The following is an 18,136-nucleotide window of genomic DNA, read 5'->3' on the forward strand; positions in this document are numbered from 1 at the left end:
CTTTCTAAGCTAGAGAAAAAAAAGACATTCGAATTTTCAGCCGTTCCGGGTCATGAAAATACGAAAGTTTATTTGGGGTTTTAACGGGGTTTCATTTGGGGTTTCATTTGAGGTTTCATCGAGGTTTCATTTGAGATTTCAACGGGGTTTTCAGGTTTCAACGTTGATATTTGGGTCATGAAAATGTAAAAATGCAAAAATTTATTTATCCTTACGGTAGCATGCATTCTTTTCGAAGGGTGGAAAACTAGAAAAAATTTGATTGTTTGATTTTCGGCCAAACCAACCTATGTGAAATAAATATCGGACTTTGTAAGCTAGACCAAAAAAAAAAAAAATCGAACTTTTAGTCGTTCTAGGTCAGAAAAATGCGAAAGTTTATTCCTCCTTATGATACCGTGCGCTCTTTTCACAGGGAGGAAAGCAAGAAAAAAATCGAATGTCTAATTTTTGGCCGAACCAACCTGAATGAGATAAATATCAGATTTTCTGAGTTATACCAAAAAAAAAAAAAAATACATGTGAATTTTCAGCCGTTCTGGATCACGAATACACAAAAGTTCATTTGGGATTTCAATAGGTTTTCATTTGGGATTTCAATGGATTTCATTTGGGGTTTCACTTGATATTTCAACGGGGTTTTGTGGTTTCAATTGTGATATTAAGGGTTTCAACGTTGATATTTAGTTTATGGAAATGCAAAATGGAAAAGTTCATTTATGCTTACAGTAGCATGCATTCTTTTCGAATTGAGGAAAACAAGAAAAAATTCGAATGTCTAATTTTCGGCCGAACTAACCTATATGAAATAAACATCGGGCTTTATAAGCTAGACAAAAAATAAATAAATTAAAAAAAAAATAAAAATCAAACTTCTATTCATTCTGTGTCAAAAAAATGTGAAAGTTTATTCATGTTTATGGTAGCATACGTTCTTTTCAGAGGGAGGAAAATATGAAAAAATTCGAATGTCTGATCTTCATCTGAACCAACCTGAATGACATAAATATCAGACTTTCGAAGCTAGACGAAAAAAAGACATGCGAATTTTCAGCCGTTCCTTGTCATGAAAATATGAAAGGTCAATCATGCTTACAGTAGCATGCGTTCTTTTCGAAGGGAGGAAAAAATGAAAAAAGTCGAATGTCTGAATTTCTGCCGAACCAACTTGTATGAAATAAATATCGGAATTTTTGAGGAAGTAAAAAAAAAAAATCGACGTTTCAGTCCTTCTGGGTCAGAAAAATGCAAAACTTTATTCATGCTTATGGTACAATGCGTTCTTTGCAGAGGGAGTAAAAAAATAAAAAAATTTGAATGACTGATTTTTGGTCTAAAAAACGGGAATAAGATAAATATGGGACTTTCTAAGTGAGACATAAAAATAAATTCGAATTTTTAGTTGTTTTGTGTCATGAAAATGCGAAAGTTCATTCATGCTTACGGTAGCATGCGTTCTATTCGAAGGGAGGAAAACAACAAAAAAATTCAAATGTCTTATTTTCAACCGAACCAACCTAAATGAGATAAATATCGGATTTTCTGAGCTAGACAAAAAACAAAAGACATTCGAATTTTTAGTCGTTCTGGGTCATGAAAATATGAAAGTTCATTTGGGGTTTCAACGGGATTTCAATGGGTTTCAACAGGGTTTCAATGGGTTTCATATGAGATTTCAACGGGGTTTTGAGGTTTCAATGGTGATATTTGGGGTTTCAACGTTGATATTTGGGTCACGAAAATGCAAAAATGCAAAAGGTCATTTATGTTTACGGTAGCATGCGTTTTTTCGAAGGGAGGAAAACAAGAAAAAATTCGAATGTCTAATTTTCGGCCAAACCAACCTATATGAAGTAAATATTGGACTATATAAGCTGGAGAAAAAAAAAACACAAAAAAACAAACAAAAAAACAAAAAAAGTCGAACTTTCATTCGTTCTGGGTGAGAAAAATGCGAAAGTTTATGCATGCTTATGGTAGCATGCGTTCTCTTCAGATGGAGGAAGACATGAAAAAATTCAAATGTCTAATTTTCGCCCAAACCAACCTGAATGAAATAAATATCAGACTTTCTGAGCTAGACAAAGAAAAAGACATGCCTATTTTCTTGCAATTCTAGGTCAAAAAAATAAGAAAGTTCAGTTGGGGTTTCAACATTCTTTCATTTGGGGTTTCAATGGATTTCATTTGGGGTTTCAACAAGGATTCACTTTAGATTTCAACGGTGTTTTGAGGTTTCAGCGGTGATATTTGGGGTTTCAACGTGTTGATATTTAGGTACGGAAATGCAAAAATGCAAAAGTTCATTTATTCTTACGGTAGTATGCATTCTTTTCGAAGGGAGGAAAACAAGAAAAAATTCGAATGTCTGATTTTCAGCCGAACCAACCTATACGAAATAAATATCGGACTTTTTGACCTAGTAAAAAAAATTGAAATTTTAATCATTCTGGGTCAGAAAAATGCGAAACTTTATTCATGCTTATGGTCTCATGCATTCTTTTCACAAAGAGGAAAGTAAGAAAAAAATTTAAATGTCTGATTTTCGGCCGAACTAACCTGTATAAGATAAATATTGCACTTTCTGAGCTAGACAAAAAAACAAAAAGACATTCGAATTTTCAGCCGTTCTGGGAATCCACAAACGAGTTTTGTGGCATTAGCAACTATTTTTGTGGCATTAGCAACTATTTTTGTGGCATTAGCAACAATTTTTGTGGCATTACCAAAAGCCGGAAGCTACAATCTAGCGTTTCGGTCACCAAAAAGCCGGAAGGTGGACATATAGGGTTTTTTGGGTTTTACGCGTTTTCTAGGGTTTTCCGCGTTTCGGTCACCAAAAAGCCGGAAGGACGACATATCGCGTTTTTTGGGTTTTACGCGTTTTCTGGGGTTTTCCGCGTTTCGGTCACCAAAAAGCCGGAAGGACGACATATCGCGTTTTTTGGGTTTTACGCGTTTTCTAGGGTTTTTCGCGTTTCGGTCACCAAAAAGCAGGAAGGACGACATATATCGTTTTTTGGGTTTTACGCGTTTTCTAGGGTTTTTCGCGTTTCGGTCACCAAAAAGCCGGAAGGACGACATATATCGTTTTTTGGGTTTTACGCGTTTTCTAGGGTTTTTCGCGTTTCGGTCACCAAAAAGCCGGAAGGACGACATATCGCGTTTTTTGGGTTTTACGCGTTTTCTAGGGTTTTCCGCGTTTCTAGGGTTTTGAGGCATTAGGGTTTTGAGGCATTAGCACCCAAAAAGGGTTCACCTTCCCCCTCTAGGTTTTAGTTTTGACTCCGTAAACGAGTTTTGGGGCATTAGCAACGATTTTTGTGGCATTAGCAACGAATTTTGTGGCATTAGCAACGAATTTTGTGGCATTAGCTTCTTAGGGTACCCCAAAAAGCCGGAAGGTGGACTATAGGGTTTTTGGTGACCGCTACCCAAAGAGTCGGCAGCTTCTGGCTTTTTGTGTGTTTTTGTGGTGACCGCTGCCCAAAGAGTCGGCAGCTTCTTGCTTTTTGTGTGTTTTTTTGGGTGACCGCTGCCCAAAGAGTCGGCAGCTTCTGGCTTTTTGTGTGTTTTTTTGGGTGACCGTTGCCCAAAGAGTCGGCAGCTTCTTGCTTTTTGGTGACCGCTGCCCAAAGAGTCGGCAGCTTCTTGCTTTTTGTGTGTTTTTTTGGGTGACTGCTGCCCAAAGAGTCGGCGGCTTCTTGCTTTTTGGTGACCGCTGCCCAAAGAGTCGGCAGCTTCTGGCTTTTTGTGTGTTTTTGTGGTGACCGCTGCCCAAAGAGTCGGCAGCTTCTTGCTTTTTGTGAGATTTTGATTTAGGCGGCAACTTTTCGGATTTTAGACTTTTCGCGCTCCCTCGCACCTGTCTCTCTCACTCCGGCAACTCGAGAAGAAAATCGTTGGCTGGGCGTCGGCAAAGGATCTCAAAAATCTCCACCTCCGGGAAGGCTCTCTCTCTCCTCCACCGGCGGTACGTGGTCCTCTCTCCTCCACTGGTTGGTTCTTAAGTTAATTTTGTGGCTTTCTTTTGGTTAATTTTTCTGTTATTTGGCTTGGAAATTTGGTTAAGAATCTGTAAAGTTGATTTTTTTAACTTTTTTTTTCCTTCATAGATTGGCTGTCTGTTTGGCTTGGAAACTTGGAAATTCTTGTTATTTTGCTTTGATTTTAATGTTTGTGTCGTACTGGCAAGTTTTGAAGGTTGTACTTATCAAAAAAAAAAGTTTGAAGGTTGTACCCCCCTCTTTCTCTCTGCTGCTGCTTAACTCTTTAATTAAATTCTTGAGAAAAATATAAAAAAAAAAAACAAATTAACAGCGGTTTGCAGTAGAGCCTCACAATGTATGATGATTGGATTCTAAATGAATATTTTCATGCTTGGCTTGACTCAATACGGGTGCTCTCATTGCTTAGTTTGTGGCTTAATTGTTACTTGTTCAAAAGAAAGGACAGACTATTTTAATTGTTGCTTCTGTTAAACTTGGTTTTGCTAGTTAATTTGAGGCCAATTATGGTTTTAGCGGGCCACTAGTGAATGATCCCTTCTCGGTTCACCTTTTACTAGAAACATTGTCTTTTGAATTTTATACAAAAAGGGTCTGAAAATACCCGTTCAAACTGGGAGAACGGCTTGCTTTGCTGTAGTTATGGCAAGAAAGTGACGTTATTTGGATGCATGCATGGTGCAGAAGATGATACTATTTTGGATATTAATCATATTGTAACATTAAAGACATATTTTGAAGTTTAAGTTGGATTTAAGTTTCCCTTTTCTTGGCAAGTCGGCATTGAGGCAGATTTAGGTCTTAAGTTGATGGTTATATGATTAATTGGTGTGTAAAGCATAATCCAATCATAACCTTAGGCTACGTTTGGTACATTGGAATATTGATTCCTTGGGAATAGGATGACTATTACTAGGAATACAAGAAGCTAGAATGAAATAACCATTCCTATTATTTCATATGACGACAACACACAAATGACCAAATTTTCTCACTAGAATTGAATCGAATTTCCAATACTCTAGCTCTAAAAATTATTTCCCAAAAAATTTGTTTTTGGACCAAAAAAAAACTTCATCCCATGGGTGGCCAGCCACCCTAACATATCCTGTTATTTTCTACCTTATCTTGAATATTATGACAGGATTAGTGTTGGAGTCATTATCGCCATTTAGTTAGTTCAGTTTCATTCTGACCAATTTTACTATCTTGCACTCAAAGGCAAAGGGCCTTCTTTTGTCGTATTCATATATTTTAATGGTGGCTTTGAGCAGCTCCTACTAAGAGTAAACATCTTTATCATGTCTAGATGGCTTTACAAGAAAAAATTAGATAAATTCAACAAAATTAATCGTGAGAATCATAATTTATGAATAAATAACAGTATACCCATAATCTCTGAACTTATATTTGAAGATCTTTTGGTGCAATTTAGAGATTTTACTCATTCTGTAATTTGAAATGTTTTGTGCTTATTTTCATATTTTTGAGATATATAGGGCTGTTTCATGCTATCCGTCCTGAACTAGTAGACTCAAGGCACAATCCCAGCCCTAGTATTTGGTTTTCTTGTAACAGATAGAAGGAACTCATTTTTTATATTATTGATAAAATCTTCTATTTTATGCAGAAATGAAGGAAGAAGAAGTGAATCGATGCCAGATTCAAGAGTGGTACCCAAAATTTAAATCTGTCTCCATTAGAACCCAAATTCACGAACTTCCTGAATCGTTTATTCAATACCTTCTTGACGATTCTGGTCCCTTCCTTTTACCAGTTTCTATTTATAATGATGATGCCCTACCCAATAGAATTCATAACCCTGAAGAGGAGGAAGATTATCAGGTATCAGAAGGATCTGGAGATGAGTCAGAACAATCTTCGCCACCCCCATCTTTCCCAGAACTTGAATTGAAAATTAAGGAATCAATTGAATCCCTTGGTGGTGTAGTCTTCCCTAAGTTGAATTGGAGTTCACCGAAAGATTCTGCTTGGATTAGCACTACTGGGAGCCTCCGATGCGCTACATTTAGCGAGATTGCACTCTTGTTACGGTCATCTGAATCGTTGATCCATGATTTATGTCATGCATATGATTCATGCAGTGACAAGTCCTCATCAAGACCACAGAATTTCTTCCTTGCGCTCCGCAAGTGGTACCCATCTCTTAGGCCAGAGATGGAATTTCGTTGTTTTGTACGGGGTCAAAACCTAGTTGGAATTTCCCAACGTGAGGTGACTACTTTTTATCCTATTCTTCTTGAGAAGAAAATTGATCTTGAGCGGTTGATTCAGCAATTTTACGAGGATGATGTGAGGCTGAAATTTGAATCGGAAAATTACACATTTGATGTTTATGTTACAAAGGATGAGCGGATTAAGGTGTTAGATTTCAACCCTTGGGGTGCATTTACATTGCCGCTGTTGTTTGATTGGGAGGAGTTAGAGCAGAACACTGGGGAAGAAGGCAATAATGTGGACTTCAGAATTGTGGAGAGCCAGTGTGCTGTTAGGCCTGGTTTGAAGACAGCAGTGCCGTATGATTACTTGGACACTAGCACTGGAAGTGGCTGGGATCAATTTCTGAGGAATGCTGATATGGAGTTGCAGCGGCAGACCAGGTCTTCTGAAGCAGGTGCTTGAGGTTTTGATTGTCTTGATTCATGAGACTAGTGTTGTAGTTTCACAGGTGATTTCATAAATACTCACTTTCATGGGCAGACAGACTATACTTGTAATCAGGATTCTTTGTTTTGTGTGTAGTAGCTCAAAATACAGGATTCTGCATCTGCAATCATAATAACATAATGATCATGAATCTGATTTTGGTGCAACTTCCATTCTTGTTTTTTCTATTATGGATTCATGGTTGTTGCTGAAACGGTGTTTTAGAATCTATTTAGCTGATCTGCTTACATTTGAATGAAATCACAAACTTAACACTCAATGCACACCATACACAAATGAACAAAGTTTAGCTCATCTGCTTGCAGAAAATGATCCGCTAATAGCATTTATGAGGCACATTCCCAGTGTAGCATTGGTGAGTTTTTAGCCATTGACATGTAACACCTAGCTAGAGCACGAATACTTTCATATAACATATGTGAGACACGTGGCTTTAAATCAAGGATTAGTATCAAAAGGCTTTGTTGTTTTTGTCTGTTATTACAATTGAAATATGCTTATATCAACAAGGGTCCAGCCGTCCAGTTCTGGTCCATTTAGGAAATTTTTATTTAGTATTTTGATAATTTGATTTGTTTATGGTTTCCTTTTAAGGGTTTCTTAGTTATTTTCACTCTAATAAGTAATGTTAAAAGTCCTCATTGTGTCCCAAAAATGATGTGGCTTTTAAGATGATTTGAAATGTACATGCCAATTAAAAATCAAGATGCTTACAACTATTAGAAAAGCTAATTTTAATCCAAAAAAAAATCTCCTCGGGAGCAAATGTCAAATTACTACAAAATAGCAGTCTAGAAGCTAAATTAGTTTATTTTGGATGAGTACAAATCATTTCATCGGAGATAACAAAATCCAATTGACAAGGGGACAATGACCATCTTCGAAATTGTGTGTAGCGTTCTACTCCATGTCTGAATCTCATAATTATACATCATATATAATATTCGTAAAAGTTTTATACATATTTAACTACATTTTTCGTATCTTATTTCTTTTATATGATTATTTGATTTTTTTTTTTTTTTTTTTTTTAAAACTCCTACTGCTGCATCATAAAAATTCACCTTAAATAGAAAAATCAAACACAAATAGGAATACTAATCCGATTGGGATACTTATTCAAAAAACAAAAACGAATACTAATCCGTTTGTGAAAAGCCGTCTTCCTATCCCTTTATATACTTACTTTTTTTTCTTTTTCCATTTTTAATAATGAATAATTCTGTATACTCGCCGCTCTTTCTCTCAAAAATCAAACACCCTCCTACAACCTGCAGTCTTTCTCTCTAAAAGCCATGGGAAACTATTTTCCGGATGAAATCATAGCCGAAATTCTCATAAGACTAGCCGTGAAATCCCTTGTGAGATTCATTTGCGTCAACAAAGCATGGTGCTCCATCATCAGTAACCCAAACTTTGCTTCGGCTCACGTCGCCCACACAAACCGTTCCCATAACAATAACACCGATCAACCCACTCTCCTTCTAGCGGTTTCCTGTGAGGCTTTGGAGTATGCCAATCACCGCCGCAAATTTACAACTACCGTCATCACCCCTTGTCTTGGCAAACGAGTAATAGATGGACAAGACCAGTCAACCAAATCATTCGATCTACACGAACAGTTGAAATTCTCATACAAAAGCTTGAAGCATTTTGAGTTGGTCGGTTCCTGCAATGGCTTAGTATTAATAAAGCGTTACATCGACACCCTTCTTTTGTGGAACCCATTGCTGGGAAAATCTGTACCCCTGCCTAAACCCGATAATATTGGATACGAGGAGCATCAGATGCGTTCTACCGGTTGGGGATTTGGGTTTGATTCACAGACGTACGATTACAAAGTGGTGAAAATTGTTTTCTTAGAAAACAATAGCGGTGAAAAACTTGATTCTGTGGTTCAGGTTTTCTCACTCGCTACGGGGGATTGGAAAAGCTTTAGAGTTGGTGCTCCTGCGTGCAGTTTAAGTTACCGTGGTCTGGCACCTACAATCGGCTGTGCGCCAATCCAAAGGTTAATTCACCGTCGTCCGCAACCTTTCATCAATGGAGCCATCCATTGGCTTGCTTCAGCCAGGAGCAGCAAACCTGCTAGTTATGGTTACCGACATTTGGTGTTGTCATTTGATATAAGTAATGAGATATTTCGTGAGATAATGCTTCCGGAAAAAGTAGCTTATCTTTTCCCACCTCTCCTGTCTATCTCAGTATACGGAAAATCACTTGCGGTGTGTTGTTCCTCATCAGATTCTTTTCAACATTCTTTGTGGGTGATGAAAGAATATGGTGAAGTAGAGTCATGGACCCAAGTTTTAATAGGACCAAACATACCAAAACCATTGGGTTTTACCACGGGCGGCGAGGTAGTATGGAAAACAGGAAGTGGGATTGCTTTATATGATCCAAAGAAGCCAAAAATTATGAATCATAGCGTTGAGGGAAGGTATTGTTTTGCTGGTTCTTATATGGAGAGCCTTGTTTTACTCGATCCAACAAAACGAGAGAGCAAGAAGGGGAATAGAAGAGCAACGAAGCAAAAGATAGTGATTGACTACTTGGAAACTACCATAAAGAGAGTGATCAAGAAGAGGAAAGGCAGAATATGAACTCTGCTTAAGCATTAATTAATTAGTTTCTGTGTATACAATTTCTTTATTTCAGATTGTATTGATTCTCCGTTTCTTATGAATGCTTGCTATTTGCTACATTTTTTTTTTATCAATATTGAGTGCTTAATTGGTATATATGGTGATGTTTCGTTACATATAGTGAAATGTGTACAATTTCTTTATTTTAGATAATTAATACTCATATTTTCACCATCTCCCTCCCCTCGGATGTTTTCTTTATTTTATATCTGAAACTCACACAGAGTTGTACGTATGTGTTATCAGTGTTCTTAATTATCAGATTTGTCATTTGCGTCTCACATGGGAAAAGTATAAAGAGAGTGAATGGTCACTACCAAAAAAAAAAAAAAAAAAAAAAAAAACCCTCTTCAAGGCATTCTGTAATGAAAACTTTCGTGTCAAAATTTTTATTGTGTATTGGTATAATATTGAATATGATGTTTAATTTATTATCACTTAGCTCCCGTAACCAATTTTGTTTCTAAAAAGAAAACAAATTTACTCAAAATACATGATCCACGCCATATGCCAGGAAGTATAAAGTCGATCTTATCTTCCTAGCACACCTTCTTTCCCAGCAGGGACGGATCGAGCCAAAGATTGTAATGGGTAGGGGTGAAATTTAAAACCGCCTAACCGCAACCGCTAACCGTTAACCGTTATAACCGTTAACCGCTAACCGCCTAACCGCTTTGAAAGCGGTTAGTAAAAACCCCTAACCGCCTAGGCGGTTGCGGTTAGCGGTTAGTAGGTTTTGGAAATCCGCTAACCGCTACCCGCTAACCGCTTTTTTTTAAATATAATATATATTTATATATTATATATATATATAATAACAATAAGTTGTGAGTTTATGAACTTTTTTTGGTTGATTGAAATGAGCCTCAAGCTTCAAGTTTAACCATATATGTTGGTTTTTTTGGTTGCTTGTGAGTTTATGAATTTGTTTGTGTTTTATTTTATTTCTATGTGTGAGTTTATGAACTTGCTTGTGAGTTTATGTATAAGACTACAAGTGAAGTGATGATTTTGTTGTAATTTTATTTGTATATTATATGATGTGTAGATTTGTAGAAGGTGGCCAACAAGATTTTGGTATATAGCAATTTTTAATGCTAAAATGGCCATGGAAAGGGAAAAAAAAATGTTTAAAATGAGAAAAAAAATGTTTAAAGTGAGCCCAAAATTGGCCCAAACCCGGTCCAAACCCGGCCCAAAATCGGTCCAAAGAAAAAAGCCCAAAAAAAGCGGTTAGAAAAAAAGCGGTTATTTCAAAGCGGTTAACCGCTACCCGGTTAGCGGAGGCGGTTAGTAAAATTTACTAACCGCCTAGGCGGTTGCGGTTAGCGGTTTTAGCCACTAACCGCTAACCGCAACCGCTATTTCACCCCTAGTAATAGGGATGGGCCACAATAATTATATACGAAATTGATTTATAAAATCAAATTTTAAGCCGAAAAAGTAATACAACAATAATCTAATATCTAATATCTTATCTTATCTAACCTAATCTTATAGAGATATGTTAGAATATAATAAAAATTTTATATTTTACCCATAAAAGTTCATGTGGTAAGATGCCACATCATCTTCTTTTTGTTTTGTCTTTTTCTCTCCAAAAAAATATAATGTGACATCTTGCCATATGAATTTTTATAGGCAAAATATGAAATTTTCTTAATTTTTATATATATATATATATATATATAGGAGTTTGAACTTTTGACAAGTGATGTTACATATGTATGCCACATGTCTCTTTTCTCTTTTCAAAATAAATCACATGCATAATCGTTTCCACAATTTCACCCAGTGCAAACTTTCAATTTCAAAACAACAAAATATCTTTTTAGATTTCCTATAAGTTTTCTGGTGTAATCTTCTGTTTGACTTCAAATTCTGCGGATAATTTTGGATGTGTGTCAATATCTGTTGTAATATTCTGTTTGAATTCAAAATCTGGGGATAAACATGGGATTATTTTATCTGTTTCTTTGTGTTTAAATTCTCAATATTCTTTCTTTAAAAGCTACAACTATCGTTTTTTTTTCTTCCACAAAATGAGTAAGCTAATTCGAATCGGGTATCAAAATTCTTTGTTTTTGTTCACAAAATTCATGCATTCTTAGTAATTCATATGCAGTTTTCTGTTTACTTTTCCAATTCCTTAATCACGTTGATTACCGTTAGCCAAAAAAAAGAAGTTATTTTATATTCTGAAATTCCAATAATAAAATTGGTTGAATAACTTGAAATTGAAAAGATTTTGATTGTTTCTATTTGGTGGGGGCTTAGACATTTAAAAATTAATTCAAAATTCAATTTTTTTTTTTTTTTTTTTTTTTTTTGTTGGGAATGTGACATCGTATTAGTGAAAATATTATGAAGTTTTATTTTGAAAAATTAAAAATGCATCTTTTCAGTTATGTTAAGATTTCGGAAGAGTTTTTCGTTGTGATGAATAACGATGTGCATCAATATCTTTGTAATTTTCTGTTTGAATTCAAAATCTGGGGATAATCTTTCAGTTATGCCTAGAATTCAAAATCTAGGGATAAACATGGAATTTTTTTTTTCTCAGTTTTTTTTTTGGATTTTACATATTATACTAGGAAGAGTTAACAAATCAAGAGTTGACGCGTGTGGGGGACATGCGCTGACTCGTGAGACCTGATATCCGCGCTCTGCCACCTCCCACCACCTAGGCTGGTCTTCTGGATCCATCACCGGCGCGTGGCCCTATGCGACTATGCCACTTCCGCTTCTGGTGTTGCTGTTTTTTGGACTTGTAATTATTATTCTGCTTTTTATTATGTATTTTTATTATTTGTTGTTGTGTTGCTGTTTGATTAACCCGAATCGGTTGGGCTTCAGACTATGTGTCTGTGTTGGGAGTCTTTTTTCTACTTGTTTGATTTCCTTTTAGTTCATTAAGGTGTTAGTGGTCTGTCTGGATTGAGTTTTGAAAAATAATCCGAACCAATTGGGCCTCAGACTCTTTGTTTGCGAAGGGACCCCTCTTCCCATGGTTCATTTTCTTAATCTTCACGGTTTCCTTGGAAACTTAAGTGTATAGGGATATTCTTACCTTTATCCATCAATGAGCGCTAGAGCTTTCATCGGCAGCATTCACTATTGACTTTCACCTTCACTATTGACTTTCACCTTTTTGATTTCCTTCCAATTCACTGAGTTGCTAGTAGTATGTCTGTTTTGGGGTTTTTGGCTTAGCCTTTTCTTTTCTTGCTTTCTGTTTTTTTATTTACGTTGTAATTTCTTTTGAATGAAGTTTTTTTTTAAAAAAAAAAAAAAAAAAATTCAAGACAAATGGCATAAAAAACAAGTACCATTAATTTGAAGCATCAAACAAGAGCAAGATTCAAGCACAATAAAATGTCCTCTGAGTTTAAGTATAGTGGGATACCTTGTTAAGTAGCTGAACATTTGATGCTTCAGTTGCCATAATCTGCACACCAAGAAAGTATTGAATACACATCCATCTTCTTCACACCAGATACCCTGTGCCGGAGCACTCTTAATAGTTCTAGTGCAGAGTTCAGGATGAACAGATGAAGTTTCAGTCATGACAACTTGTACACTTGGTGTATCCACATCATGTTTCAATTTTTCTTTTAGAAGAGATGCTAGGTGAGCTTTTGATGAGGTAGTTAATGAGCACATTACAAATAGATGGTTCTCAGGAAGACCCAATGGGTTTTTGCAGAGTGAACAAGAAATCTGTGATCTTTTCTCCATAACAGGAATAGAAGGCACACATGAAGCAACATAGTCGTTCTCTGAGCGTGATGGAGAAACATTTGACTTGTTGGATTTCTGCTCTACACAATTAGACTCGAAACCAAATTCAATTATGCGAGTTGCATCTCTGTTGGCAATTGAGCTTCTCGTTAAACTAGTACAAGCAGGAGATTTAGCACGGGGGACATCAGATTGTTCATCTTGTGTAAAATTGTATACACAACGGATAAAATTGTATGAACTATGTTAACATGATCCAGCCAAAACAGGGAAGAAATTAAAACAGATCACGTAACACAATGCTCCCTTGACTTAAATATGTTCTGTTTGTTTTTTTCGCTTAGTTCCAATTACCACTTTCTGGTTCTTTTATTTAATTTATTCCCGTTTAAAGGGTAGCGGGAGACCTTTAACCTATACTGCAGAGACTAGTTTCCTGCTCCACTGCCCATATCTTATAAGCGGTGAAACTCAAAATTTTGATCCAGAAACTTCAGAAGGAAGCAGCTAACAAACCATTTTACCAGAAGACCAATGGGGGCAGTCCAATTATCTAGAACACACTAATAGTTAACAAAATGATGAACAATGGAATTCCAGAGTTACCTCAATTCTTTCTGAAAACTGCATTCAGGGTCAATATATTCTATACAGTTGTTAGTGTCCTCATCCATTCTCAGAGATGCCTGAACTTCTACTTCACCTTGATATTTCAGTAGGGAAAGGGAAGCATCATAATTGGACACAGAAATTACTTTTTGTCCATAATGATCAGACTTGGTCAGTTTCTGATTCTCCTTTCTTCTAAACCCTTGACTTTGTTCGATAGTGATCATACTTTCAGACTTTTCCTCATTAATGTCAAAATTCTTTAAAACATTTACTGTATTCTTCCCTATCCTTTCCCGCAAGCAAGTTAACCACTTCAAACATATAGCTCAAACAACTTAACCATGAAAGGAAAAGAAAATGGAGAGTTATTAAGAACTTTTTGTTTGTTCTCCCTCCCTGTCTCCTGATGTCAGGTGCTTTTCCCCTTTGGTATTTGTTACTGTGTTTGTTAATGTTTTAGAGTTTGGACACATTTCTTCATTTGTTGGTGGAAAAAGTTTTATATATCCATTAGAAAACTGTGTGATTTATTAGTACTGTCATGGATTTGTTAGTCTCTATGCTTGTTTTGTTGAAGATGCAAAATGGTAACATTGGAGAAAATGCATAACATCTTGATATTTTAGATGTTGCTTCAATGCTTTTCCCCCTAATGGTTTCCATGAATGAATTTTACAAGTTGTAATCTTTTAACTTTTTTGGTTATATGTTGACATTCTGAAAAGAACACGTGTCTGACTTTGATTAGTTAATATAATCGGAATTTTGGCCTAGTAGTGTGTTAACATCTTGTATATTCTTTTATCTTTCTAGCCTTTGCATTTACTTTTTTTGTTGTTGTTGTTGTTGCAAGGATTCGTTATAGAAATCCAACAAAAATGTCTAATTTTTTTTTTCCCTCCCTTGTTATCATAAACTAATCTGAGAGAAGTTTCAGTTGCTAAAGGATTATTATGAGAATAAATTACTGCTGCACCGAAAAAATGATACAAATGAAGTCTGATAAAAGCACATGAGACAAATCGAACGATCACCGAATGTTTCTAACATGATATAGAGCAGCGCTCTCTTAACAACCACGAAGACACAGCAGCAGCGACAAGAACAAGTGTACGAACATAAACACAGCAAACATCAATAGCAACGACATAAAACAACAATTGGCAAAGGGTGTTTCATCGGGTGGCAGCTCCTTGACTCAAGTTGTCTTCCAAGCTTTTAGTACAAGCCACACTATCTCCTAAAAACAAGTAGATGGGAGGCCAAATCTGCAGTGCTGCCAGTGCCTGAAAAACTTTTAAGTGACTAAATATTTAAAAGATACGGATATTAATATATGAAGCAGAGCAATCGCTAGTAAAGGAGGCAATGGATTGAAACCTGCTTCACACCGGAGACTTTCTGGTGGTGATTATTTTTTTCTTGCGTTCGTCGGCTTGATTTTGAACATTGTCTGCAAATCTCTCCGGCATGTCCGTTAAAATTATTTCTTGAATGTTGCTTAGATTTAGCAACTCGTCTGGAAGCTCCTTTAGCTTGTGACAAGATCGGATTTCTAAATCTCGGAGGTTCTGCATTGTTCCTTCCTCCACCGTCCATTTTTCCAATTTCTCTAGCATCCAGAGCTTCAGTATGCGAAGTGCAATGAAGCCTTCACTAGGGCACTGCATTTCCTTGTCAATGGAGGAATTGGCCAATAGCCTCAGGACAGAAAGACTTGGTAGCTGCGCTAGGATTGGCATGGGATCTTTTTCCAGCTTTGAGACCGACAAAGTAAGAACTGTTAGTCTCGGAGGGAATTCATACCTCTCAGGCAGCTTCTGTAAGTTTCCAAGCAAATACAGGTCGGTGAGATTCTCAAGGCTTGATAGAAACTTTAATTCGAGCTTTGAAGGTTGACCATTTCTATCCTTGGATCTTAATCTCAGAGATTGAAGACTTGCCAGTCTTGCAATCCACTCATTTAGTTCTTGAGCAGAGTCCAAATGATATGTGAGACCCAATTTTCTAAGATTGATTATCCCATTCAAACCACTCTTCACTGGACTTGTCTTGTCCACAAATAATCCCCATAACGTTTGGAGTTGAGTAAGAGAATGGTGATGCTTTTGCACAGACATATCAAGGCGTATTTCATTCAGGTACAGATGCCGGAGGTGTTTCATCTTCCAAATAGATTTGGGTAGAGAGCTCATATAGGTGTGCTTCACATCCAAGGTCTCGAGGTAGGGCAGCTTACCGACAGAGTGGGGAAGAGTATCCAAGAAGGTCCATCTTAGACCCAAGTACCTTAAGTGATATAGTTTCCCAAGATTCTCGGGCAATTTGGGTTTGTACACACCCTCTAGATCAAGCACCCTCAGCAATCCAAAGCCCCTATGACGAATGACTTGATGGAGAAAGCTGCCAACTCCCTTTGCAGGCGTATCTCTTTTTTGAATGTTGAAGGACAAGTAAGAGCGCAGATGTTGAATGTTTAATGATTCTTTACAGGGATACTCTTTGATGTCAACATGCTCAGCAAACCGGCGAACAGCGAGCTTAGGAGAAGATGCATCTGTTTCACGATCCGACGTGTTTTCGTGGATGTGGAAAAGGCCGATATCTTTTACTTTTGACAAGATGATATCATGAAGCTCGCCACGCATACAGCATCTTTTGGCTCTCCCATCTTTTCTCCGTTTCGTTATTTGAATCATCTGTCGGTTTAAAAGTTCTTCCATATATCTTTCCACCATATCCTCTGGAGTCATTGCAGGTGACTGCTTTACAAACCCTTCTGCAAGCCATAGACGCTGTAATCTTCTCACTGGAATTTCGTATCCTTTTGGAAAAAGCCCAAAATAAAGCAGGCAAGGCCTCAAGTGAAAGGGTAGATCGTTGTAACTTAAGGCCAAGACTTGTGAGAACTGGACTTTATTTCCCTCAAGATGCCAACTTGGGTGCTCAAGAACTTTCAACCATTCTTCATAGCTCGCACTTTTGGTCGACAGAAAACCTCCAAGCACCGCAATTGCCAGAGGTAAGCCCTTGCATCTTCTTAAAATTTTTCTTTTGAGCTTGAATTTTTCCGAATCAGAGAACTGAACATTATCTGGTAAGCGTACCTTTTTCAGGAACAAATTCCATGCGTCTTCACCTTTAAGCGGCTTGAGCTGATATGGCGGTGAATCTGCAATCCTAGCAACTTCTTCGTTGCTAGTAGTCAACAGCACCCTGCTACAATTAGTTTCTTTTGGCAAGGCGTCACGCAGGTCCTTCAAAACATCGAGTCTCCGCACATCGTCTAACGCCACCAGGTACCGTTTATTCTGCAAATTCTCACGGAGCTTCTTTACCAATTCTTCTGGGTTAGATTCCTTATCAACCGTTGAATTGTCAGTCTGCTCCAGAATGCTCTGCAAGACATCTGTAAGGTTCTCAGAGGCAGAAACCCACGCGCGGGAGTCAAAATAACCTTTGATCTCACTACTGTTGTATATTTCCGTTGCAAGGGTAGTCTTGCCAGAGCCAACTGTGCCTACAATTGAGATGACGTCCAGGCGTTGATAGGAGGTGTAAGTTAGTTTGGTGACTAGCTTTCTTTTATGCTCTTTGAAGCCAATGACGTCTGATTCCTCAACCCTGAGGGAGTCACCATGGTTTGATTCCCGAATTCTCTGCGCCCTGCTATACCCAAGCTCTTCAATATTCTCGTTCTTCATCTCCCCCATCTCATCCATCTTTTCCTTCATCTTATCGATTTCGAGCTTGACCTCCTTGATCTTTTTCTTCATCTCTCTCTCATTGCGTGGGCCTCCATCAGCCTTCAACTTCTTGGTGACGAACAAAAGGTGGCTCCTAGTGAAGCCTATTCTCCTTGTATGCATTCTCCAGATGGTGCCTATTTACTTTGATAGCTTCTGCTTTCAGGAACTGGGGAGTCGCCACATGGTTTTTTTATTTCTAATTTAAAGGATGGGAAGGGGCGACCAGTGTAGTATTATTTTTTTGAGAAAGTACCATGTGATGTAATTATTTTTTTGAGAAAGTGCCATGGCTCATGTGGACCATGTGGATGTATATACTTGAACAGCCGACTGGACAATATGTTATATGATTAAGTTAGTAACTAAGCATGGAAATAGAATTCATGTAATATGTAATTAATTTGCCTTATTCCATACTTTAACTTATTATTTCTTCATTTCCTTTGTTTATTTAACCTTAACTTTGAAAACCCTTTTTGTTTTTTTTTTTTCTCTTCTTGCCCACCCTATTTAATTGTATAAGACAAACCCTATACAAGTCAGCCGCTCTTATACTCTTGCAGCACACCAAAATTTCTTAGTGCTCTCTTCTCCTCGGTGTGCGTGTCAGTTATGGTTCTCTTGCCTCAAAGATTGATTTTTCTTCTTCTTATATATATATAGACGAGAAGAATATTTTTTGTGAAATTTGTTG

At 37.2% G+C, this 18,136-nt stretch overlaps 3 protein-coding genes across 4 annotated transcripts; 2 read left to right on the forward strand and 1 right to left on the reverse strand.

The window, feature by feature from the left end:
- Nucleotides 1-3,854: 3,854 nt before the first annotated feature.
- On the forward strand, nt 3,855-6,908 carry LOC132175397 (uncharacterized; the record flags this gene model as incomplete). The annotated part of the gene is given in 2 exon segments (XM_059587341.1): nt 3,855-3,973; nt 5,638-6,908. A coding segment is annotated over 1 exon segment (1,011 nt). The 3' UTR covers nt 6,651-6,908.
- Nucleotides 6,909-7,990: 1,082 nt separating this feature from the next.
- LOC132173420 (F-box/kelch-repeat protein At3g06240-like) lies at nt 7,991-9,298 on the forward strand. Its single transcript, XM_059584922.1, has one exon. The coding sequence runs from the start codon at nt 7,991-7,993 to the stop codon at nt 9,296-9,298; it is 1,308 nt and encodes a 435-aa protein (XP_059440905.1).
- A 5,413-nt stretch (nt 9,299-14,711) lies between these two features.
- Nucleotides 14,712-17,564, reverse strand: LOC132176113 (disease resistance protein RPM1-like). Of its 2 annotated transcripts, none has more exons than XM_059588239.1 (2): nt 15,074-17,564; nt 14,712-14,979 (listed from the first exon to the last, which is right to left on the reverse strand). In XM_059588239.1, the coding sequence occupies exon 1, from the start codon at nt 17,560-17,562 to the stop codon at nt 15,079-15,081; it is 2,484 nt and encodes an 827-aa protein (XP_059444222.1). In that variant the 5' UTR covers nt 17,563-17,564; the 3' UTR covers nt 14,712-14,979; nt 15,074-15,078. The 2 variants fall into 2 exon arrangements, with proteins under 2 accessions (XP_059444222.1, XP_059444223.1); XM_059588240.1 differs by having other exon boundaries at nt 14,712-14,987.
- Nucleotides 17,565-18,136: the final 572 nt, after the last annotated feature.

Source organism: Corylus avellana, chromosome ca3, assembly GCF_901000735.1.
Source record: "Corylus avellana chromosome ca3, CavTom2PMs-1.0".
Classification (NCBI taxonomy): Eukaryota; Viridiplantae; Streptophyta; class Magnoliopsida; order Fagales; family Betulaceae; genus Corylus; species Corylus avellana.